At 43.3% G+C, this 25,163-nt stretch overlaps 1 protein-coding gene across 1 annotated transcript; it reads left to right on the forward strand.

Moving 5' to 3' along the window:
• Window positions 1-178: 178 nt before the first annotated feature.
• On the forward strand, window positions 179-25,163 carry lrrc1 (leucine rich repeat containing 1). The gene is made up of 14 exons (XM_079362282.1): window positions 179-862; window positions 11,162-11,279; window positions 11,780-11,858; window positions 14,066-14,155; window positions 16,864-16,920; window positions 17,016-17,079; window positions 18,119-18,193; window positions 18,827-18,971; window positions 19,203-19,321; window positions 19,509-19,592; window positions 20,846-20,961; window positions 21,402-21,574; window positions 22,970-23,109; window positions 23,731-25,163. The coding sequence occupies exons 1-14, from the start codon at window positions 704-706 to the stop codon at window positions 23,887-23,889; spliced, it is 1,578 nt and encodes a 525-aa protein (XP_079218408.1). The 5' UTR covers window positions 179-703; the 3' UTR covers window positions 23,890-25,163.

Here is a 25,163-nt window from a genome sequence, read left to right on the forward strand (position 1 = left end):
CCAAATTCCTCTGAGGACACTTTGTGTTGAGAGTTATGTGAATATACCACAGAATTTACATAATACACAATATACACGGTGCACCTTTAAATGAGTTGGTCCGAATGATCCGACTCACTGAAAGTAGACGAAACTCCCATCACACCAGACGGGACTATCCAGAGGAGGGACACGGGGGGGGCGGGGCCGCATGGAATGATGACGTAGGATTGGAATGAGGGAGTGAGTGTTCCGGGTCAGAAACTGGACGGGAGAGGAAATTAACTCCGGGACGAGTCGGAAAAAAAACCCTCGAGAATGCAACAATGTTCCACACGGAGATGTAGCGTGCATCTTTTACGCTGAGGAGAAGACCGACCGACGCACGACGTGGGGAGGACAAACAAACAGGTGCCTGCAGCTGCACACTAACCAAAGTGAGAAAAAGGACGGAGAGTAAACTCCCGTGTTCGTCGACACCGAGCGAATGTTAGCTCCGTGACGTCAGCGCCGCTCGCGAACATTTGGAGTCACCGTGTTTTTACTCGGATGTGAGTTTTTTTTTCGCCTCGCTTTCAGCTTGACGGCAAATTTAGTTCAAGAGCGTATAGCGCCGAAGCAATCTGTTGCATTGCATCCCCCTCCTCCTCCTCCTCCTTCTCTTCCTCCTCTTCTGAAGTTTGTTTATCGCACGGGTCCGAGATTTATTCCCACCTCCCCCGTGATGTTTCACTGCATCCCCCTGTGGCGGTGCAACCGTCATGTGGAGATGATCGATAAACGCCACTGCTCCCTGCTGTTTGTGCCCGATGACATTTATCGCTATGGACGGAGTTTGGAGGAGCTGCTGCTGGATGCAAACCAACTTCGAGACTTGCCCAAGGTAAGATTGAAAGCTCGACGCAAATTCAATTGAACTTTGCATGTTGTGGGGTTAATATTACCAATGGGTCTATTGATGAGTGAATTAGACGGAAACACAAAGTGTGAGTCAATGCTCTGCGTGTTTATGAAAACACTGTTGAATGTTTGAGCGTGCATGTGTAGCCTGTTTGCATGTGTGTGTGTGTGTGTGTGTGTGTGTGTCAGTGCATCAATCACAAATCAATCAAACAAGCTTTATTTATATAGCAGCGTCCATGCAATTCAAATACAACAGTAAGAGCTTTACAGCGATTGAAAACAAGAAAAGCAAGAATAAAACAATGCAGAACATGCACGATACCAACAAAACATGATTTAAAAGAACAGACCATTGCACACCAACATTATATGCAATTAAAACAACATAAGGTAAAGATTTTAAATTAAGTTTAAGCATAAAACATGAAAACAGTTAAATTAAAAAAAATTGAAGATGAAGAGTTAAAGATAAATGCATGAGAGACTGTTGAAGGTCTCACTGTGTGTGTGTGTGTTTGAAGTTCTTGGCTTTCTTCAGGCAATTTGAAAGGGTTATAAATTGCTGCTAAAAACTGTTTTCTCTTTCAAAATAAATGAGCCAAAGTCTCAATGTCAGTTGTGTTGTTAAACTCGGGTTGTATTTTTCTATCAGAACAGGACAATATTCACCTTGAAGCCCACCCTTCCTCTCGGTGATTATAAGGGCAGGTCCTAAGCCATGGGGTGTTCCGAGCTTATTTTTGGCAACATGAAATGCGTCCCTCCAGTTAAAGGGCTTCTGACACAGAGCTGCTAACTGAGCTGATCAGGAATCCCGTGAGAGTTCAGTGGGACCTGGGGACAATCATTACGCAAGATCAGCATAGGCATGCACTCTGTGCAGGTGGAAACTCCCCCCCCCCCCCCCCCCCCCACCCCATCCATGGCAGGTTCACTCAACAAGTGTGTCAGGGTCTTGGGTTTCATCATAACACATTTGAGGGCCAGGTCTCGTAAAGCTCTAAAGTTCTGATATAGTGAGCTCTGCGTCAAAGGCAGCGATCAAATGCTGAGGTCAGAGAGAGCCGTGACCCTTTGTCTCTGAACTGCAGCTCTGTGCATGATAGAGAGCCATGACTGTATGCAGAAAACATCCAATAAGTCATTCTTTTACTTCAACAATGCGGTAACATTTCTGACTCAGTGCACGAATATTAAAGTTAGATGTCTCATATTCTCGGGCAGAGAATCAAGAATCGTAAAAAATGTGGAGATGAGCAGGACGGCTCGTTGAAACGTTCGTGTGAAGGTTCATTAAAGACCTGGGAATGAACTCGGACAACATACAGTAACTCCATGAGACGTTTTAGCTCCTGGATGAGATCTGACTGAAAGCTCTGTCTCTTGTAATACAACCTGAAGCTTTGAACAAAAGTACTTTCCCATGGGGAGATTGGGCTGATATAATAAATCAGATGAATCATCCTGAATTATTAACATGATCTCCGGGCTCATGTCTCCACTTAGAGCATCTTTTTTTTTTTTTTCCTTTTATGAATTGGTTGATCGTTTCTTTTAGATCCTCTACAGAAGTTTCATCCTTTTCTGTCCGGATACTAAACCTGTTTTCTTGACTCAGCATATCTGCCAATACCAAACGCTCAGATCCATCACTAGTTCACCATTAAAGCACATTTCAGGCGTGTTTACCTCCTGGCAGGGAACATATTGAAATCCTGTTTGTAAAGATAAACATACAGGGGAATGCTGGGAACTTGAGAATTCTTGATAAACAATGAGAAGCTTTATTTTGAAAGGACAAATCATGACTTTTCTTGAAGTTTCTGGGCAGCAGGGGTTTTGTTACCTGTGAACTCGTCCCCACAGCCTGGCTTGTTGCGTAGCCTCTATGACATACAGCCCAGAGCGATCACTCACTGTGTACATAACATTTGCCCTTTAACTCTGTTTTATTGTGAAAGTTTCCACTCTGCAGATTGTATTTTAAGCCAGAGAAAATGGTGTTAGGTATTCTCAGCGTAACCTTGAGCAGGGAGTACGTTCTGTGATAAATAAATTGGGTTTACGGCTCGGACAGGTTATGAAATACGCTTTAGTTCACTTGAGAAACTGTCCTGACCTCTTCAAAAAGTGACGTCCCGGTCAGTCCGGTGTTAAGCTGATTAGATTGAAGCACTGTTTTTGTGCCTTTGTGGCGTTTTATTCGTTTCATTCACAGGTCTGAAACCGTTTACACAGTTTGATTTGGTTCCTATCTGAATAGAAAGCGCACTCGTTTGGTTAGCAGAAGTCTACAGAGGAAAGGAAAGAGAGCTGGCAGAGGTTTTTTTTTTTTTGTGTCCATGTCCATAGAAATGTGATGGAACAGAGATAATGTGAGCAACCTCCCATGGCTGTGTCACACTGCTTACTCTGTGTGTGGAAGAAAAGGCCGTGCAGGGACAGGTATTGGGACTGGAAACAAAGACAGCATTATGTGTTTTGTTGTTGCCTCCATGCACTAACTATTTTTTCTTTTTTTCGAATACAATCATGATGAATCATTGACCTGAATTGTAAAGAACAGACCGACAAACCATGAACCAGCACAAAGTGTAGACATGACACCTGAAAAGATCTTTCCATCCCCTCAGGGAGGAGATCATCTGCTCTTCTCACATTTTCACACATAATTCAATTCAATTAAAAAAATAACTTTATTTGTCCCCGGGGGGAAATTCAATTCAATAATACACATTAAGATCTCTTGAAAAGACAAAACATAGGACGTGTGACGACATCATGATGAATACATTTAATGAACTGTAACTCACAGTTTGCTGGTCTTCACGTTTAACACATGGCATGTCTTTGCACAGTGTTTTTATATTTGCACTGATTTAACTAAGTAGAGCTGAGGGCCAGAGTAAAGGTCACGTATTATATTCCTTTTCAACAGGTTGTTGAATGCATGCATGTGAAGAGTCTTGTGCTAAATCCACTCTGATCCTGTATTTGATCAGGCCTATAAACCAAAAAATATCCAAACGGCCTGTTTGAGCACACGGCTCCGTCTATCTGCATCATAATGAAGTGAAATGACGAACACTGTGGTAGCGTCACAATACGAGGTTGATCAACTTTGATATCATTCTCGTCAAAATCAAAGATATCGACACCTGTTTCGATAAATAAAAATACAATATTTAATCATTTCTTGTTTTCAATTAAAAAAACATGCAGGCGAACTCCTGCGAGATGTTTAAATAGCGCCAATACATCGGCCTAGTTTCAGTGTATGCATTTTAGACAGTGCTCTCTGTTTCAAAATATGACTCCAGATTATTTATATATATATATATATATATTTTTTACTAAACAGGGATTGTTTTGTTTTAAACATGTGAAGTATATTTTGACATTACATTATAACCAGGCCTCCATCTGATCTGAAGTAAATGTTCGTCTGCTGAACGAGGAGGCATTGCATGCGAACATTTCTTGCAATAAATTCAGATGTTTATGACGTGACTGCAGATACTCATATTGCACTTACAATGTAATTTTAGAAATATGCAGGAGAATAATGTGTATTATAATGGATTATAAGCATGCTGACAACAGTTTATGGAGCTCTTTGGTGTGTCACTAATATAATCAATGCTTGGTAAGTGAACCCAAGAAATGTCCACCCGGATAAAGGTTTGGTGTCAGTCCAGCTCAGTGCTCACTGTGTGGCTTCATCACATTTGCCTCTGAGGCAGCTAACCGAATAAACACTAGTGACCACTGCATGTATCATAGTATTGACATTTATGTAAGTAAGCCATGAAGACACAGTGAGAGATCTGAAGTGGATCATTTCAGCCAGCAGGCAGATGAGGACACGCAGCTCCAACAGAAAAGGTGTGTTTTTACACCAACAAGATGAGGCAAGTTGAACCTGAGCAGATGGCTTCAATAGTTTTCAGAGAAAACGTCTGATGACCAATTCATAAAGACTCGAGACACAGTTTTTGTCTGGATGTTTTTAACGTCTAAGACCTATTTCTTTAGGCGCAATTTTACTTGTTTGATGCTTTTATGTAATATTTATGCTGAGAGGCTCTCGGTCAAATTAGCAAACAGTCACTTGTGTTTCTTTATTGACTCAAAGTCCCCCCCCCCCCCTCGAGAAACAGAGCATACCACCAGTTGCTTTGTAAATAGCAGTTAGCTTACTGAACAGCAGACAAACTAAGAAACCAACAGGATAAGAAGAGTAGGAATGTAAAACTCGCTGCCTGTTGAAATTCTTCCGCCTGTTTGCCCAGTTAAAGAACGAATCCAGCTGAAGTGAAACTGTGACACAGAGCTGTTGGTGCTGATGTAAAAGAGCTTTCCATGACTAGTGTAGGCTGGATACAACTCGTACATCTGCATATTTAAGATGGTAACCTCTTGACTCACATTGTTCAGACTGCAGCAGCGAGTCTAATAAATTCATAGCAACATCAATGAAAACAACTTCAGCAAAAACACCCAAAAGAGCTCTTGTTGGACGTCTTCAGTGGAAGATTGAGATGTTTCATCGTCATTCATGATACTAACTAAATACATGATGTGTTTGGATGGTTGGGAGAATAAATGCAAAATTCTGAATTAAGGTCGTACCGATTATCGATATTGACCGATAATCACCCTCTACATACAGTCTGAGTAAAAAAAACAAACCAAAATTAGTAACTTTTATCAACTTTTCAACCAAGCGGCAACTTCTGGTGTTGCCAATAGAAGCCAATGAGGAAGTACAAAATCCTGAAGTTCATTGAGGGTCTGTCAGATTTTGTTTACAGCCTGGTACAAAACAGGTCTGATTACTGTCCACATGGGGGGGGGGGGGGGGGGGATTCTTTAACTTGTTTGATTTCATGAACAATACGTGTTGTCCACACTCAGGCTGACTTGATTGACAGGTGGGTGCGGTAAAGTCGTTTGTCAGGATGCGTGTAACCTGCCTCAGCTCCGGCTCTCAGCCTGTCATTATGTCGCCTGAAAGAGAGGCTGTGACCGGATTTCCAGTGTTGTGACTGATGTCGATGATCCTTCGCAGCCCCCTGCACTAACAGATGGATGACATCATCCATTCACATTTACAGTCCATCATATTTATCCACCTCTACAACAGTCAGCCATACTGTTAGCCACACAGATCATCAATATAACACATTATGTACATTTTGGGGCCTGCATGGGGAGAATAACATTTTTACTCTCTCCTTATTTTCTGCACTTGAACTGATCAGGGATAAAAAGCTTTTAGCTGGACCAGCAGTCGAGGCGTGAGCATTATTTTTGACACGTACGCCGATGACTGAGGCGCCGGGAGGAAACGGTGTCCTCTGTGAGACAGGAAGCTGCAGGGTTCATGTCGTGGTTGAGGTGGGCGAAGAGAGCGCCGCTGTGAATCGCTGAGCAGGAAGCTGGTGTTTGAACTGACTCACTAACTCTCATTTGAACTACAACAAAGTGTCTGAGCAGAAGAAGAAGAAGAAAAAAAAGGTTGTGCAGTTGTTAAGTGTCAGACAAGTGCTTGTGGTTTAGGCTTCCCCCCCCCCCCCCCCTCACCTCCAGCCTGTGATATCTAATAACAGCGTAACCTACATGCAACCTAGCCTCCACTAAGCATCTGACACTGAGGACTTTTGCTGACTGTCAGGGTTTGAAGTCGTCACATATGATCCTGCCAACTGTATTGACACAAGTTGTTTTCCTTTTAGTTTGTGTACATATCCTCAGGTTTTTATGTGTCAACATGAGTCAATGAGATCACTCACCACTCTGCTCTTTTATTACCTTTTGGTTTCTATAACACTAATGTTTGTTTTGAACAATACAATCTTTATTTAAGTGATTCTTAGTTGTGAAAAGTCTAAAACATTTTGAAAAACTTCACATCTTCAGTTACATTTGAAACCAAAGCTGCAGCGACAGACGATGTCTTAAATACCTTCACGAAGCGTTGTCGACGTATTTCAGCATATATGATTAAAAACATAAACTACCAAACATTTGGCGTCTTTTAAGACTTTGAGAATTGTTTGAGTTAGAGCCAGACAGATGTGAGATTAGGAAGAGAAACAATCTGATACCGATATATCCGCTGATATCTTTCTCTCATCGATGTTCAGTCTTCAGAGAGCGCTTGATACAGACACAGATGGTGTGTAACAACTGTAATCCACTCTCTCTGGTTGCTGATTTTTCAAACCCATCCTTCTTTGATGGAACAAATACATTCAGGGTGTTTTACTGTGAGCTTCGGTTCCTGACTCCGTCAGGCTTCGTCTTGTTTCCTAACGAACAGGGCTGAAGGTGAAACTGAAGATCTAAACATTGACTCGGCTTGAGAGGCTGGTTAATGAATTCTTGACTCTCAGGCTGTTTTGGTTCCAGTGTGTGTCACACATGGGGGATTGTTTGGGGCGTGGCGCTGCAGGACACCAACAGGAAGAACAGGTTTACTGCCAATATGCTAATGCGAGACTCACGAGGTTTGTGGAAGAAGTGGAACCAGAATGATAATACGGCTTTGCTTCTGCTCTGTGTGCCTCCTCTGATTGTCTGTATTGTTATTAAGAGGATTAGAAAAGGACACACCTGAGCAGTTGAATGAAAGTGCGTTTGACTTGACGCGACGCCAAAGGTTTCAGAGTACCTAACTTCACTTCCTGCTGTGTCATGAAGGAGTGGCACGCTCAAGAAGGAAGTCTGTCTGCCATAATAACACAACTGTAAAATCAACCTGAGCGTGCACGATTTTCCAGAATGCGCAACGTTCAGTTTAGCTTTTAGTGAAATGAACAAGTCTGCACACGCTAGGATGACAGCATGAGGAGGTCAAACTTTGAGCTGGTGGATCGTAGACCTAGATAACCTAGACTTAAATAACAGAGTAACACATTAGTATGTGAAAGTGAAATGAATGTGGTCAGATTGCAAAGGCTCAGTCATTTGTCAGGACTTGTGAGTGTGCAGGTTTGTTTGCTCTATGAAATGATGGATTAGAGGTTCTTTGAACCGTCTTAAGACCGTTGAATCAACATGTGCATTTAGTAAGGAGGTGGAGTTTGACTTTTGGACTCTTTGGGTCGTATTTCTTCTGCACACGTGATTAAAAAGGGATTCATATCTAGACAAGGTGTGTGTGTGTGTGTGTGTGTGTGTGTGTGTGTGTGTGTGTGTGTGTGTGTGTGTGTGTGTGTGTGTGTGTGTGTGTGTGTGTGTGTGTGTGTGTGTGTGTGTGTGTGTGTGTGTGTGTGTGTGTGTGTGTGTGTGTGTGTGTGTGTGTGTGTGTGTGTGTGTGTGTGTGTGTGTGTGTACACAGGATCTCAAGTGTTGGTTTTTCAAATGTGCAAACACATCTAGCAGATTGCGGACGTTCAGCTACGAGGTCAGATTGCATAAAACGATCATTGCATCATGAGCGTCCTAACATTGAGAGTTTGCTCCTGACCTTCATACAACAAGAAACGGAACACTCCTCCACCATGTTTGGTAGTGTGAGGGGAAGCAGTGCTTCATATAACTGAAGGAGATACAATAATAACAAGAGATTACATCCGGTAATAAAATGTCAGTGTTGGAGTAACTCTACGATACTGTGATGGCTGCAGATTGTCTGCAACCCAAATAAATAATAAAAGCCTATAAAAGCTCAGCATCTGTAGTTACTACAGGTGGGAAAAATCGATTGATGTAAAAATCTAATCGCTTCTTAACTTCCAAAAAAAATGTGGGCTAATCAGTCACGCCCTGTTAGTTTACTCAGTAAAATGCTAAATAGAGCCGCAAAAAATTCAGCCAGTCTCGTCTCGTTCTCGAGTCATCTTTGAATCAAATCCAGACTCGTTTTCAGAATCGAATCGTGAGACAACCAAAGATTTCCAGCCCTCAATAGTTTTTGTATTATTTTCCATCCTTGTTGATATCCAGTTACCTCCTGAGAGAACATACTTGTTTTTACCTTTTAGTTGCTGTTCTCTCAGTAGTAATGTAACGGCATGCTGCGATGCATTGCTATCCGCCTCTATTGGCTCCGTCGACAGACATCGGCACATCTGCAGCATGAAGCCATGTCAGTAGGTGAAGTAATGCAGTGTGCTTGTTGTTTGATTTCTGCGAGGTGACGTGACGTGAGCTCGGCCGCTTTGAATGCTTCACAAAGTTCTTCACTTTTCGTTTTTGCAGAAGCTGCACATTGAATTCTGTTCAGGCTTCTTCTTCCCCAGGGGACGATAGAATCAACACTCCTCCCTTCAATGAAAATGTGACAGCCTGAATACTTTGCAGCTCCTTAGGTGGTACATGTTGATGTTGAACACAGCCATACATTCCTGACGCTAATGTTAGCAGTGTGAATGTCGAGCAGGGACAGAAGCAGCCTTACAAAGGCCGGAGGAGAGGCAGCACGGAGGCATGTGCGAGCAGTGGGTTTGCTGTTTTCATACTTACAGCTTCCTTAGATGGTCGAGGATCTTCGGAGGCTGCAGTCGCTGGAACATGGGTCCCAGGTTTGACCCCTGATCCTGGCACTGATGGGTGCGTGTCACCCTCAGTCTCCCTCCCAACACTTCCTGTCTCTCCAAAGCTGCCCTCCTATCTAAAAAGCCCAAAGTAATGATCTTCAAATAGTGGAAACACAGTCGGAAAAAAACGTGTGTTTGCAAAATGATCCACTAACAGAGCACAAAATCAAGTCAACTTCAGCGATTGATAGCATGACGTCTGTTTGGTTTTAGTAGCTGCTTACAGGGCGAGCCTATTAATCTGCCTCGTAATAAAGCAGCAGTACATTAAATACAAAGACCAGCGGGGTGAATTCATGAGGCTGTTTTTTCTTTTCTTTCTGATCGCTGAAAACATGAAATGAACCTGACGCAGCACTCAGACAAGCTTCTGCCCGCTCTCCTCTTTAATGGGCGCCAACTACGTGCTTGTGATAATTGCTTTTGCCTTTTTAAATGACTGTGCCAGCTGGATGTTTTTCCCTCTCAGACGTTTGACAACAAGGCAGATCTCTGTCCTCCTCCTAACCAGCAGCTTGTGACCATGACCTCAATAAACCAATTTTATTAGTTCTGCCTAACTGTCCGAGGCCTGACGTCTACCTTGAAGTTTGAATCTTGAACCTTTTCAGTTCTGCTTGTCGACTCGTCGTAAAGAATAAGATTGAACGCTGAGGCTGCAGACTCTCTATTGCACTGTTTCTTTCCCATAAAAATAAAGTCCTTCAAATATTCATCTCGATCCTGTCTGCCTTCTGTTACAGGCTCATACATGTGAGGTGAGATGATTTATGGCCACCATTAAAGCAGAAGCATATTAACCTGCCACTGTGTTGAAGCAGCACAGGCACGTCATTCACAATGGCCTATCTCTGTTCCAGTTTCCAGTAATGCAGCATGCGTCTCAGCAGAACCTGCAGCAGCAGCTCGGTGAACTCAGGCAGATTATTTACACTCGCTCTTTCCCTCCTGTGACGTGTGAACACGTCTTCTGTGTAAACGGCCTGCACGGTTTATTCATCTGTTAAGATCGGCCGTGTCCAAGTTGAGTCATTTCAAATAAGTCTGCAGAAGAAAAGCGTGCGTGCGTGTGCGTGTGAGCTGTGTTGCATATCATATTTCAAGCTATTATGTAATGACAAAGTCTTCTTTCTTTTCTTTTTTCAACCGATGAATAAATCCAAAACTCAACAATTAACTGAACATGAAACAAAGTAAACATTTACAGCAGAAGCACTGATTGGACATGAGTACATTTAAAGTAATTTATGACATGATGAGTCATCAGGTTGTCTTCTGGAGATCTTCAATGATTTGTTGTGTTGTCTCGGGATAACAACGTTGGGTTTCTCAGGATAACGAGCTAACAGCTGGAGGTCTCCAGGAAAAGACCAAATGACCCGTCGTTACTGGAAAAACCTGCGTTATCACGACATTCTGACATGAATTAGTCGAGAAAACAACCAAAAAGAATCTGTTATTAAAGGAACACTTGGATGTATGGAGGCAGTCTCATCATCCTCTCCATGTGCAGGTTAAAAACTGAAATATCTCCCCGGAAAAGAAAAATGTCCCCACTGTTTTATTTAGATCCCAACCAATAGGATCTGATGTTGTTTCTTTGACTGGTAGCGTTCCAAGACGTGATCCTAGTGAGATCAAATCTGTAATCAGTCCAGCATATAGCAGCATTGTTAAAGTGCTAATCACCTTCATGCAGTTTACTTCATCCCTGTTTCTTCTTCTCCTCTCAGCCATTTTTCCAGCTGATCAAACTAAGAAAACTTGGCCTCAGTGACAACGAGATCCAGAGACTTCCTCCAGAGATCGCTAACTTCATGCAGCTGGTCGAACTGGATGTGTCTCGAAATGGTAAGAAGGGGAAACGCTGATACAACTCTAAAAGTGTAACAACACCACACATTCACATTTCTTACAGATTACATTTCGTAAGTTTGTTTCGGAGCATTTTTCTCATGCCAGAAGTTTTTTTTTTGTTTTTTTTGGGTTGAGTAAGATGGCGTGAAGCTCGACGAATGAATCACGTTGACAGATTTACTCGTCAAGTGAAGTTGCTGCAACCAACAGGCATGACAGTGAAGCATGGTTCACATTAGTGAGCATCTCTGGAGGAGCTGAGCACACATGAAACCTCCAGTCCTGCTTGTGTTCACACTGAGCGACGCCCCGAACACAAAACAACACAAAATGACAACTTTTCCTCCAGTTTAGCACCATCGTTACTCCTCATATGCGTCGTGCAACATCTGCGTTTGTATCAATGAGCGGCTGCTGATTGTATTGTATGTTAGCATGTTCTTATCTGTGGAGTTAGAGAACATATATGATGACTTTGTTTTCTCTTGATTCAGATATTATGGAGATCCCAGAAAGCATTTCATACTGCAAAGCCCTCCAAGTGGCCGACTTCAGCGGAAATCCCCTAACAAGGTAATCCCACAGATTATAGTGTTTTTACTGTATCATCCACCCTTCATAAAGAATCAGTTTGTGACGGCTGCTTCAAAATATGATCACCAACAAACACTTGACACTTCAGTCATGTTCATCCAGATAGAAACACAAAGAAGGATTTAAACCTTTAAGAGACAGAGGCGATTGTGTAGAGAGAGGTTTACTTTAGGTGTCCACATGCTGCAGCTTTTAAAGACACTCTGCTGTTACATGTTCTCACACACTCTCCTCGACAGATCGCTGATTGTGCATAACATGCTTCTCATTCTGTGGGCGAGACAAAGTCTAATTTGCACCTCAGCAGGGGCCGAACCTCATTACGTTGCAGTATGTAGTTCAGGAGACAACAATGGATCGTAGCACAAAGGCACTGAGGTTCAGTACTGTTAGAGTGCACACACACAAAGCCGCTCACAACTCTCTGTTTCCACAGTAGGACGCTCGTTACCACTCGTTGGTTTCCACCTCTAAAACAGTGGAGCGGTAAAGGTCTACTTCTGACTGCAGAGGTCGTTGTGTTGTTAGTCAGGATTCATTTGGATTCTTCTTCATATAAATGAGATTTATGAAAGTGTTTGCAGACAGTCGTCATTTCACGTTTTATAATAAGAAACTTAACTTTAGCTCCACAGCCTTAAAAGTACCAAACAAAGAAATATTCCTGATTGAGTTTCTGTTATCTCTCGGCATATTCGAGCACGCGTCTTTCTCCAGATTGTTTGATGAAATGACGTTTGATAAACTAGTTGTAGTTTACACTGCAGCACGCTGAGGCCTAAACACCAGCAACAGGTGCTGCTTGTTTATGAAGACTTGCTGACAGCTCGCTTCAGGAACAAGAAGAAACGGACCGATTTCAAGCTTTCACGAACGAGCTCCGTTTCAGTCCAAATGATGTTTTTGGATTGGATGCTCGAAGAAAAAGGGAAATGACTCGACATCACTGACCAAAAGCTGAGCTGAAAGCTGGCAAAAACAATCATTTAGTATTTCATGCTTTTGTTCAAAGTGTGACCACGCCTCGCTCGTAAGGAGTGCGATCTTGCAGGAGCTTGTAAAATTACAACGCGTGCGTCTTGAACCTTCAGGTTATCACGCCAGAGAACGCAGAGTTTCCTTTATTAGTCGCATTGTGGAAAACATCAAGACTGATTCATGTAAACGGCCTGTGCTCAAACATAATGTAATAAAATGATCTTGTGTTTTTTAACACTGTGATGAGATTTAGACTTTGAGGCCGTGTGATCCTTTAGATGTTCTCGAGTGAGGACAGAGGGGAAGATAAGCAGCAACATGCAACCTCAGGTACTTTATATCAACTTATCAAGTAGAGCGATGAACTCTTGCATAACTCTGCACACATGGGTTGTCATGACGACAGGAGTTCAGACTTATATATGTCATCAGTAACGATATCGAAGCCTGTTTTGATAAAACGGCAACAACAACAGAAACACTTGGGCTGTGCTTAAAACCACGTGTGGCTGCAGATGTTCCAGAATCGATCACAATAACACCTTAGCCATCGCAGTGGGTTCATAATATTTACATGGATTTCTACGACCTCAGAGGAGCTGAGTTTAAAGTTGTAGGATCCTAAATACGCCTCTGCTGTTACTCTAAAGAACAGTCTGTGTAGGACATGGTCATTATCCTAAATCAGTGTATATCACCATATGTTTCATATCATGGCGTCTGTGTCGTGATGTGCATCATATCATGGGGAAAATACCCAGCTCTCCTAAACACCCGCTGATCTTCAGGTTAGTAATGACTCCTAACAAACCTTTACGTAGATCAGGGGTTACTGTAGATCAGGGGCGACACTGTTCTTGAAGGTGGTTTAGTTGGATGGTTATCGTGGTGACGCACACTCGTAAAACTTGTAACACAAAAGAATACAACAGCTTATTGTAAGGAGCGGAGTCATGTCCATGCAGGGACTGAAGCACTCAGAGAGCGACCCTCAGATCATTTAACTAACAGGTTTGAAAAGAAAACATCCCTCACTGTACCGTCTCTTACAAAGCAAACACACCAGACTCCTTTTTCAGGCCATGTAGATGCAGGTCCAACATGCTCGTCATTCGATGTGCAGCGTTTACCCGCTCAAGTGTTTAAAAGGTTTTAAATGACATTATTTTCTGTGTTCTCACTCTGTGCCGTCTTTTCTCTTTTCCCAGGTTGCCTGAAAGCTTTCCAGAGCTACGCAATCTCACATGCCTTTCCATCAATGATATTTCATTACAAGTTCTTCCAGATAACATCGGAAAGTAAGTAAAAGCATTGCTTGTCCTGGTACGCTTTGAAATGTTAAGTGCATGGAGTAAAACATTTCCCTGCAGTCAGACAGCGGAAGAAAAAGCAGCTTGACATGACTAACGTTAAATGGTGTTGTAACCTTCAGAAAGTGTCGTGTTAGAGCAGCGGCCTGGGCTCGTAGGTGCATCGTTGAGTGGTGACATCGGGGTCAAAAAACATCCCAGGTGTCTCTCTCTGTGCGTCCTCGTGTTGACATTTTTCTTTGAAATGCATTAAACTCCAAACGTGTCTTTAAAGTGGCACTCGTCTGTCTGAGCGACTCGTACCTGGTTGGCAAGGTTGACAACTGCTGCGGTATTTTTAGCCAAAGAACACTTCCTCCCACACGGCCAATTACCACACGGCGTTGAAGTGTTTCTTCTGGGCGGCAAAGAGCAAAACTACACGTGGCAGTGCAGCCAGCTCTTCTGTCCGTCTCTCTGCTGATGGTTCAAGCTCTTCCAAATGCTCCTCCGTCTCACCACAGTCGGGTAAACATACCAACCACATTACTCCTCTCAGACGTCTGCGTTGTCTCTGTTCATAAAAGGCAGCAGGCTCGTCGAGGGATGGCTTTAAAAGTGCTGCCGTGAAGGGACCGCTCTGCCAGCATTCTCATACCCACGACGCCCGCCTTATTGTCGACTTTAGTCATAATTGGATTTAATAACACAACTATGCGCTCGCTTTTGAAGGTCAAAGTGCCACAGGGGTTGTTTTTTTTAGAATTCATGGAAAACAGGATTGAAACGCTTACAGGGGTGGATTTAAAGGGATCAAATTACTCGATTACTAGACGAACATTTCTGTGCTGAAACGTTGCTAATTTCCTGAAATTCCAACTTTCTCAAGAGCTGCACCAGTGCAGGCTTTTCTACAACTTACACTCCTTACTTCACTGTGCATGTTAACATGATCCATTATATGTCATACGTATGTCATAACTGTTCAGTAACCGTTCTTCTCCTCATGTTGACTCCCGCGGTGAAAGTGGAGCTGGTTCTGTCCAGCAGTGCACGTTAGATTACCTCTGGCAGAGATTACGGCAGCATATTTAAACCATTAGACAACTGCTGAAACTGTTGGAGCTAAACTAAACACAGATTTGTCTTGGCTTGCCACGCTGCCATAAATTAAGGATTACTGCTGAACCCTCCCGGGGATAACGCATGGATGGCAGACGAGAGCGTGGCTGTATGACTCAAGAAAAGAGTCCTTAAGGCACCGCGTGTCCGGAGAAAGGACTCTGTGTTACTCCCGATGTTTTCACATGTATATATGTTTTTTGAAGATCTTGGACAGTGTGCTCCTCAAGTCTTTAAGAGATGCCTCCCTGGCAGTGTAAACACAAAACTACTGAAAAACTCTGAACTCTTCGGGTCGAACACAAACAGCCACATTTTAAACTCAGACTTCATCTGGTAGAGTTTCTCCTGCATGAAATCCAAATCATCTGAAGTGAGAATAGAGCAGGAAAGAATCAGGAGGATTTTCTGACTGAGTAGGACGAGGTGACAGCAGTCGTAGTGTGCAGTCAGTGCACGATCGCGTGCACCACTGTATGTCCCTTAATCGACACAGCTGTGTTAGGTTTTACCCACACATAGGCTTGACATGTTTGATATGAAGGCAGATATTCTCTTCACATATCTGACTCTATTGCTTCATCCGCCACATTGCGTCACAGTTTTCACGTGATGTCATAATGAGGAGGCCGGCCGTGGTCGTCTGGTGCTGTGAGGTGCACGTTGGAGACCTCAGGGTCAGTCTTTTTGAAATTCTCCCGAGTGCACGTGTGAGGACGGCTTTATACGTTTTCTCTCAAACAAAGCGTGTTCCTTTCCATAAATCTACATTTTTACCGTTTTTATTTTCTCCTAACGTTGCCATGGCAACAGCTACAAGCTGAACATAAACAAAGGGGCTTGGACCCCCTAGGTATAAAAAGTGAATGTACGACTGATTCACATTACTACGATCTTTCATGCAGTTTCCGAGAGTCACATAAACAACAACACTCCCGACCAGCTGAAGTTCAACAGATCTGCTTCAGAGTCCATTTCTAGGTAGCACAGCATGTGGCCCACATATGTATCTGTGTTACATAACGCAGCACCTTTAAGGTCTGCTCTCCTTCAAGAGAAAAAAAAAGAATAAAAACCATGTCAGATTTGGAAAAAAAAATGTTTTCGAAGTGGATAAGATGAATGTTCCTGAGGTTAACGACAGCAGTGTCTCATCTTAATGCTGAAAGATGGTTGTTTTTCTTTCTCTATTCTTTATTCTGCACTGTTGAAAATGTTGTCGCCTCCTCAGCCCGTCTTCTACTGAACGAAGGCCGAATTATTTCTGCGCACACGGACGTTATGCTGTCATAAAATGTGTCATTAATTGAGTACGTGTGAAGTTCTGAGACAGAAGTGCAGGGAGATAAGCCTGTACTTTGGTCAGTAGACATGTTGCTCTTCATGTAAAGAATGCAGCGCTTGTTTATGCTGTCATGATTTTACAGCCTTGATAAGGCCGACTGGTCTCAAAACTACTTCCCGTTTCCTGATATCTGACTCCAAAGAGATGTTTTTCAGCTCATTTCTCATCATGTGGAATAATGATCTTTGTTGTGGAGACGGTCGTAGAAATGGTACAGAAGCTCCCCCTAATCGAATCTCTTATGTTACAGCTTGTGCAATTTGGCATCACTAGAACTCCGAGAAAACCTGCTCACATTCCTACCAGAGTAAGTATTCACTGGAGAGATCAGTATCTATGTACTGCTGTGTCTTATAGGTCTCCTTAACTGTCTGCTTTGTGTGCTCCTGCTCTCCTCCACAGGTCACTATCGATGCTTCATAGACTGGAGGAACTCGACTTAGGGAATAATGAACTGTACAGTTTGGTAAGTTTGGATTCTTTTAAAATGGATGGAGCCAAACTCTTCCCAGTTTTTGTGTCGTAGAAGTAGGTTGACATCCCTCGAGAATAAAGTTGGCCTCTTATCACCCGACTGCCCGGATGACCATCCGCTTTGAAGTTTTAATCTCGTGTGAGCGGCGTTTCTCTGATGGTCAATGATTCACTGACGAGTAAAGAAGTAGTAAAAGTCAACCTGCTGAGAAATCTTTTTTTCTCCACTTTATTCACCTGGCTGAGCCTTCTACAGCGTACGGATGAAGCGCTGCACATGCGTCCTGTCTCTATGACGACAGCCACTATAGGACCCACACTGCTCTGTTTTTACAGTATGATCTACACAATATTTTCAGATTTATTCTCCTTAACCCTCAGCACCAAACACAGGATTTTTGCACTTCTACTGTGTCTGCTTGATGAGCTTAATAATGACGAGCACAAAAGTCACAGCTCAAACCATCCTCAGAGCGAGGAGGACGTGAACACGTGACACAATCTCCCAGGTGATTGGCCGGTTGAGCAGAGCGGAGGTGATGTCAACAGCGCTCTTTTAAAAAGAGTTTTTTCACATCAACTGCTCGGAGCAGCCGCTCTGTGCTGCACCCTTTTCTCCGGGCTGCCGCCTGCTGCTCTAAACGTTTTTTTTGTTAGGAACAATTAAAAACAAGCAGCTTAAACTGTGCTCAATAACTTCTGTTTTTTTTACAGTCAATAATTATCTAAAGTTTGAATCTATAAATGGACCTTTACCACATTTATTCTAACAAGCAGCTCAATGCATGCAGAAACTTACACGCAAATAAACAATAATTACAAGTTTGAACCAGTTTTCATTTCTTTAAGTCGACTTTTTTACATCATGCTTCCAGTTTCTGTGATTTCCAGAGAGTAGAAGTCCATACTGAGAACTGCGTCATTGATAGTGTTTTTTTCCCCCTGCTCTGTTGTCTGCTGTTGTGTCCTTCTCCTCTGTTATTCCTCGGCCCCTCACTCTTTCTATTTCTGCATTTCATCCTCCCACACAGCCCGAGTCAATAGGCGGTCTTGTCAGCTTGAAGGACTTGTGGCTGGATGGAAACCAGTTGGCTGAAATACCTGCAGTAAGTGAATCATTGCTCTTATTTTTGAGATTCTGTTTCTCTCTCTTCGTCCTGTTTTGAGTCTTTGAGTGTAATCTGCGACATCTTCACGATCAATAGTATCTGAAAGTAGAGACGCAAAAGCTGCAGTGACAGAAACAGAGTGATTTAAATTCACACGTCTCTTTGTCTTCTCATGAAAAAGTGACGTTGAAGTCTCTTATAACAACACGTTGCTAATGCAGTTGTGCAATCTAGACCGTGTGCAGGACTTTGCAGTTTTGGGTCATTATACAAAATAAAGTTAGTCAGAAACAGTCAGGGTAGGACCTGTTTGTGTTGCAGTTTTAACATTTTAAGACAAGCTCAGTAGATGCGATGCACTTGCAGATATTTTTATAACTCCCCAAAAGAAGGAGGATTGTTATACGCACATCACATGTTGTCACAACAGGTGCAGGACAGCTAAATGAGAGCAGATAGAAAATATAAATAAATATAATCCCCCCTGACAACCTCAGTCCTGTCATTCTTCAGTTTAACTGCCCTCGTGGATCAGTTCCTGAGTTTACATGTGGCGTGTAGCCCAACACACTTCTACTATCCTTCACAGGTTATGATTTCTGACCGCACGTCTCTCTTTCTGAATCGTAGGAAATGGGCAGTATGAGAAACATGTTGTGTCTGGATGTGTCCGAAAACAAAATCGAGCGACTTCCAGAAGAGTTGGGGGGTCTGGTGATGCTCACAGATCTGCACGTGTCTCAGAACCTCATCGACGCTCTACCAGAAAGCATCGGTAAGCACGTGTCGTATACTCTCTCCTCCTTTCAGACGGCTTTAAACATAAACGTATTGATGCTGCATGTGCAGGCTCAAAATGTGTAACAGTAAAAAAAAAAAAAAACATTCATTTCATTAGTTTGAAATAAAGCTGCAACTTTTTCCATCATGTCTTTTCTGCTTCATCAGCCTGCTAACGAGCGTCTGGAAAAAGTTGATTTCATTTGTATTTTTTCTTCCCCTGCAGGAAAACTTCGCAAACTCTCGATATTGAAAGCTGATCAGAACAGACTCACTTATCTTCCAGAGAGCATCGGCCACTGTGAAAGCCTTACTGAGCTGGTGCTCACAGAGAACCAGCTCCAGGTGTGTGTGCATCAACGTCACTGGAGTGTCTGAACTGTGAAGAAAAACACCTCAACACTTTTCACAGTTCAGAGAGGCTGACGGTTAAAAAAAACACAGAGTCATGACAGTCGTTATGAAAGCAGCCGCATGTCACATAAACGTGAAATTTTTTTTTGAATGTCATTTTGGTATCCTGTTGTTTCAGAGTTTGCCGAGGAGTATTGGGAAATTAAAGCGACTGTCAAACTTCAACTGTGACAGGAATCAGCTATCGTCATTACCGAAAGAGGTAAGATGCTCAGCCCTCAGAGATGAGCTAAAACGTGCAACATGACGAGTACCAACACGTCGACACAGTTTGCTCCCTTAAAAGCTCAAAATATAATCAGGACTGTGTTGATGTCACACCTTTTAAAAACAGATGTTTACAAAGTGCAGAGTGACAGAAAAGCAACAGAAGCAGGATTTTAAACAGAAATACAAGGAATAAGAAATGCAGGCATCAAAAAGCAATACAAGTAAAACGAGATGATGAGAGCGAAGAAAGATAAAGAGGACGACACAAATCAGTGAAGCAGAGAGCTGCTAACTGGAGGGCAGGAAGTGGAGTGGTGAGTGCGCAGACGCCTACATGTACGGAGGCTAAAGTCCCCCAAGCAGACGGCCCAGGTTAGGCTCTCTCTCTCTCTCTTCCCCGCCCCCCCACTGCTCAGCGTTGCTTCAGCTCCGTCTGTGTGTCCATTGTGTGTCTGGACATGACGTTCTTCTCCAACCTCTCGTCCGTTTCAGAGAACGCTCGCCTGGTCTGAAGCTCCGTCTGAAAGGCTCCTTCAGGCGTCGTACAATGCTTCCTTGTCTTAATCATGCACAGCCTGCAGAGTGTGTGCGTGGAGCTGAAATAACAGTGGTCCTCGATAATGACTCGATGGTGTCACTGTTTAGTCAAAGCAGCATTGCATGACGTCTCTGACAATCACAGTGTAACCACGGACAGAGAATCGACGTGTGCCATGCTAAGCTACTTGACCATTGGCCCAGTTTGATGGATTCTATTGATTATTGATGAGTTGTCCTCATGGCTGAATTCTGTCCGTGCCAACATGGAAGCAGACATAATAATGTGTGGGAGTCGGAGCGCTCCTCACTCTTTGTTTGTTGTCACATCTATTGTGAACATGATGAGTTCAACTTGCTTCTTTTAACAGGATCCCTGCAGCCGCTCTGATATCCTGCTCAGGTCTGCGTCTGAGCAGATTAATAGATTACAGCTGCAGTTTAGCTCACCTATCAAGTCTCTGCTTTGTCTAACCACTAAGCCTAATTGCTCCTTATTTTAGTTCCGTCTGCCATATCCTATTGACGTTTGATTCATCTGATATTGAGATCATCGATCCTGAGTCAAAGAGCCAAAGTACCGTCACTCCATTTGTCCCGGCTTTATTTCCATGCATGTCACATTTCTACACATGCATGGAAATAAAGAAGTGTCTGCATGCAGTCTGTTTCTACGCCTTCACTGTGATTGTCTCCGGGCTTCTGTAGATCGGCGGGTGCTGCGGTCTGAACGTCTTCTGCGTACGGGAGAACAGGCTGACGAGGATACCGTCTGAGCTGTCGCAGGCCACGGAGCTGCACGTGCTCGATGTGTCTGGAAACAGGTGCGTTTAAAACCACATGGATTCTCTTTTCCTTCTTATTGGCCGACAGTTTTGTGTACCACCTTACGAGTAAATTACGTGCAGTTGAATTAGCTGTAATAAATCATTCTTGGTTGACCCTCGAGCAGGTAATTCCTCATGTTCCTCAGATAATTTCATTTTTTAATCACTCAGATTGTCATTGGCAGTCGGCTGTTGTTTCCCCTCTATTTCTTTGCCAGTTTGAGTTTTGCGTTCAGACAAAGCTACAGCGCTGTCTGCTGCTTCACTCAAACATAAACACGTTCACCTCGGTGTCTGGAAACACTCTCCCTCCTTGTCAAAACAAACGCCCGGTTTCTTATCCCGACATGACTCGAGCCCTCGTCCGAATGTTCACACATCACATCAGAGACCTGCTGGTGCTTTTCTTCACTGATTGCATCCCTGTTTGTCTTCAGGCTCCTCCACCTCCCCATGTCTCTGACTACACTCCGACTGAAGGCCTTGTGGTTGTCAGAAAACCAGTCGCAGCCGCTCCTCACCTTTCAGACCGACGAGGATCCAGACTCGGGGGAGAAGGTGCTCACCTGCGTGCTGCTGCCCCAGCAGCCATATGAGCCGGACAACAAAGGTAACGCAATAAGGAGATCATTCGCCATGATTCTGTCTGGTCCTGAGCCCCCCTGACTTTTATCTAACACAGCTGAGGCCCCTCCAGGCCGCTCAGGGAGGAAGTAAAGAGATCCATTGCTGCTTTGGCCGAACAGTTTTGCAGATTGTGTCACCCTTTGGTTTGTCACCTAGCAACCACGGCAGCTGCACCAGAACTAGCAACCATAAGTATCCTATCAGTTTATCAGCTGCACTTGAAGGAGCCTTTCGATGCGCCTCAGTCACCTAATCGGTCTTTAAATGCCTCGAGAAGGATGCCACCCCTGAAACATTGAGACGTGGCCAATGTTTATGTCCTGTGCTCCTTAGGGTGTCCAAGCAGCTGTCAATCAAAGCCTGATCCAACACGCCTCTTTACTATAAGACTTGATCTGAGATGCTGAACTGAACTTTGATATCATTATGAAACGCCCCTTTCTAGATGCTTCCAGTGGTAGTGTCTTCTTCTTGGCGCTAACACGCTGACATTTGAGTAATACTCCTCATCACTTCTGCGCTCAGTATTTCGTGCCCGGCGGTTCGTTTCTGACGTGATCACATGATCTGCTCGGAGAAGCACACTGTGTTCCGTGCCCTCTTATCCCCCCGCACAGTTTCTCTGTCGATTACGAGGTCCTGCGAAGGATCACATCCTCTACATCAGATCAGGGCCTCTCCTGTCCCTTGAGGCCCTCCTTGGTTGTGTTTTTTTTTCCTTTTTTTTCAGAAATGCGTTGGATTTGACAGCTAAAGAGCTTAGCAGCGGCTGGCCTGCTGCCATTAAAAGCTCACCCGCTGGTTATAAAGATGCTGCTGAGGGCCAGCTCGATCTCTGCCTGATACAGCAGTTTATTGTGATCTATTCTTCCTAGCTGTCATCACCATCCTTAAGCACTTAAGTCTGTGGAGTATTTGAGAATCACTGAAAAAGGGTCGTTTCTTGCTTTTTTAGCATTTGAAAGATGATGTTTCTGTTTCCATTCAAAAGAAAGAGGGAACGCACTCATTCAGTACTCTGACATGCTTCCTTGCTCTGAGTGAGAGATGCAGATATTAGATCGGTGGAGGCCAGATGAGGGAGGCTGAGGCTGAGGTTGGGGGCAGGGAAGATTGTGTGGCTGTAAGCCTGTGACTAAGCCGGGATTTGAAACTGTGATCTGGCAGTTTCAGGCTCCGGGTTTGTGTGACAGCTTTCATTTCTTGAGTTGGCGGCTCGCAGGGAAGCAATCACAACAGCAGTATTGATTTTAATCTGCCGAAACAATCAGTGGCGTCCACACAAAATGAGCATTTTAATGCGTGCAGGAAGTCCAGTCATGAAAATTGTGCTCTCTCTCTCTCTCTTTTTAAAAACAAAAAAAACAACCTCCTCCAGGCTCCGATAATCTCGCCCGCTGTGGAGCGCTGGAGAGTCTTGTGAATGACATGGTGGATGACACGTGGGACAACAAAGCCATGAACCGGATCAGTGCCATTCACTTCCTGGATGAGGATGAGGATGAGGATGATGACAAGGTGAGTCCAGCATGCACCTTGCACATGCATCATTCAGAATGTGAAATAGGTGAACGTTTACTGAGTGACCAAAATATTCACAGACATAAAGGTACACCAGGAAAGAGTACAGAACGTGTCGCTCTCTCTTGTTTCTAACATAAGAAGTGAACACACACTACAAGATAATGGAGATGGATTCTGTTGAATGAACAGTCAACATTTCCATATTCTCCTTTGACATGAGGTTTGATAATCTAATCTACTCCGAAGAACGGTCAAATCATAAATTTGAAATATGTTGGATATTTATTTTGTTTTGTATGGTGGGGAAACCCTTTTATTGTCATGTGGGACGAAGCTGTAGCCAATAGGGAAGCGAGCTGACTGAACGAGCGCAGAAAATACAGTTGTAGTCTGAAAAGGACGACGGCTATAAAAAGTTACAGAACCGATGGTGATGTTGTCAGAGGTGGTGGGATGGAGACACAACAAGCATGCTTTCATATCCTCTGTTGTTTTAAATTCTGTCAACTCGTTGCCAACAAGACGTGATTATTTTACAGGTAAATGCAAGAAGCAGAAGTCAGTCTTTTTCTTCTCGTGCTCGATGGATTGACACGCTCTGTTTCCTCCACACAGGGAACTCTACTCCGACGGGCCACGCCTCACCCCGGCGAGCTGAAAACCATGAAGAGAGCTGCCGAGAACCTCCGCAACGACATGAACGCTGCCAAAAGCCTGGACTCCAACAAAAACGAGGTCAATAACGCCGCAGACAGAGTGACCACGTCTGTGTGACCTTTTTTTTTTCCTTTTTTTTTTTTTTTTTACCTCAGAAAAGATTTTTACCTCCTGTGTCCTGCCGTGTCGTCCAGCACCCCCCCCCACACCCCCCCACCCCGCGGCTCCCCTTTACTTCTCTTACCTAGCAACCCTGGTGTGGTCTTCCCCTCCCCGCCGGCCCGCGCGCCCGCCCGCCCTCTGATTAAACCCTGGGACGCCTGTAACCGTGCTCGGTCTCCACTTCTGAGAAGGTGTTTGACTCAGTGTACCAGGGCCGCTGTGCCTTCCTCTTTTTGAATTAATGCCCACAGCAAAGATCTGCACAGAGACGCTCCTTTTTAAAGATATTTTAAAAGATTTCTAACTTTTTTAAATGCCTCTTTTTAAATAAGCATTAGATAGCTGCACTATTCTAAGTCTTTATAATGTGGTCAAACCTTCATAAATGTATTCTTTATATTTGTTCTTTATCTATTTTTCAAAACACTGGGTGAATACTTCTTTTGACGTTTCGGGCAAACCATCGCAGGACTCTTTTGGACCTACTGATTTAAGGATTCTTGTATATTCTCTTGTGAATATTGATACTTTTATACCTTTTGGCAGCTCACATGTAAATATAAAATGTATAGCAAATTTCTTAATCAGTTGCAGATTTTTAAAGTTTTTTTTTTTTTTCAAGCGTGGTACTTTTGTTTCTCGTTTTCATTTGAAATCAAAGTAACAAACAACACGGTCACTAATGTCTTATTGATCCATATAATCCATATAAATGTCACTAGGTGAGCGGCGAGGACTATTTTTGAATACTAAATAGATTGGATCTAAGCACTGCACATCAAACTTTAACTTTGCTGTCTTATTTATAAGGGCTGTGCTTCACTGCTTTGATCTCCTCTCTCAAATAGATGCCAAAAACAAAGATGTTTATTTAAAGAAAAAAATTAGTTCTTCTTTCCCTTTTACAAAAAGTACTGTATAATATAATCATCGGTGGTTTGGTGAGAAGACGCTTTGTACCACGACGACGTGCAGTCGTCAGGAGTCCACTTTAATGCACTTCTCAGCGTTTCTTAAATTCTTTTAAAGTGGTACATGATAAAATGTTTGATTTTTTGTTTATTTTTATTTGAAATAAGCGGACCACAGTGATTGGTTCCAGTGTTGGTTTTTATGTTTTTAATTATTTTCTGATCAAGCTGCACAAACCCCGGTCTCTGATGGTTACCGCACCTGGAGATTTGGATGACTTTTTAACCACTGATCAATAAAAAGAGTGCAACATTAAA

Source organism: Symphodus melops, assembly GCF_947650265.1.
Source record: "Symphodus melops genome assembly, chromosome: 15".
NCBI classification, from domain to species: Eukaryota; Metazoa; Chordata; class Actinopteri; order Labriformes; family Labridae; genus Symphodus; species Symphodus melops.

Coding starts and splice junctions, on each gene's coding strand:
- lrrc1 (XM_079362282.1), top strand. CDS start 704: ATGTTTCACTGCATCCCCCTGTGGCGGTGCAACCGTCATGTGGAGATG. Junction 18,972..19,202: donor CGCTCTACCAGAAAGCATCG/GTAAGCACGTGT, acceptor CTTCCCCTGCAG/GAAAACTTCGCAAACTCTCG. Junction 21,575..22,969: donor ATATGAGCCGGACAACAAAG/GTAACGCAATAA, acceptor AACCTCCTCCAG/GCTCCGATAATCTCGCCCGC.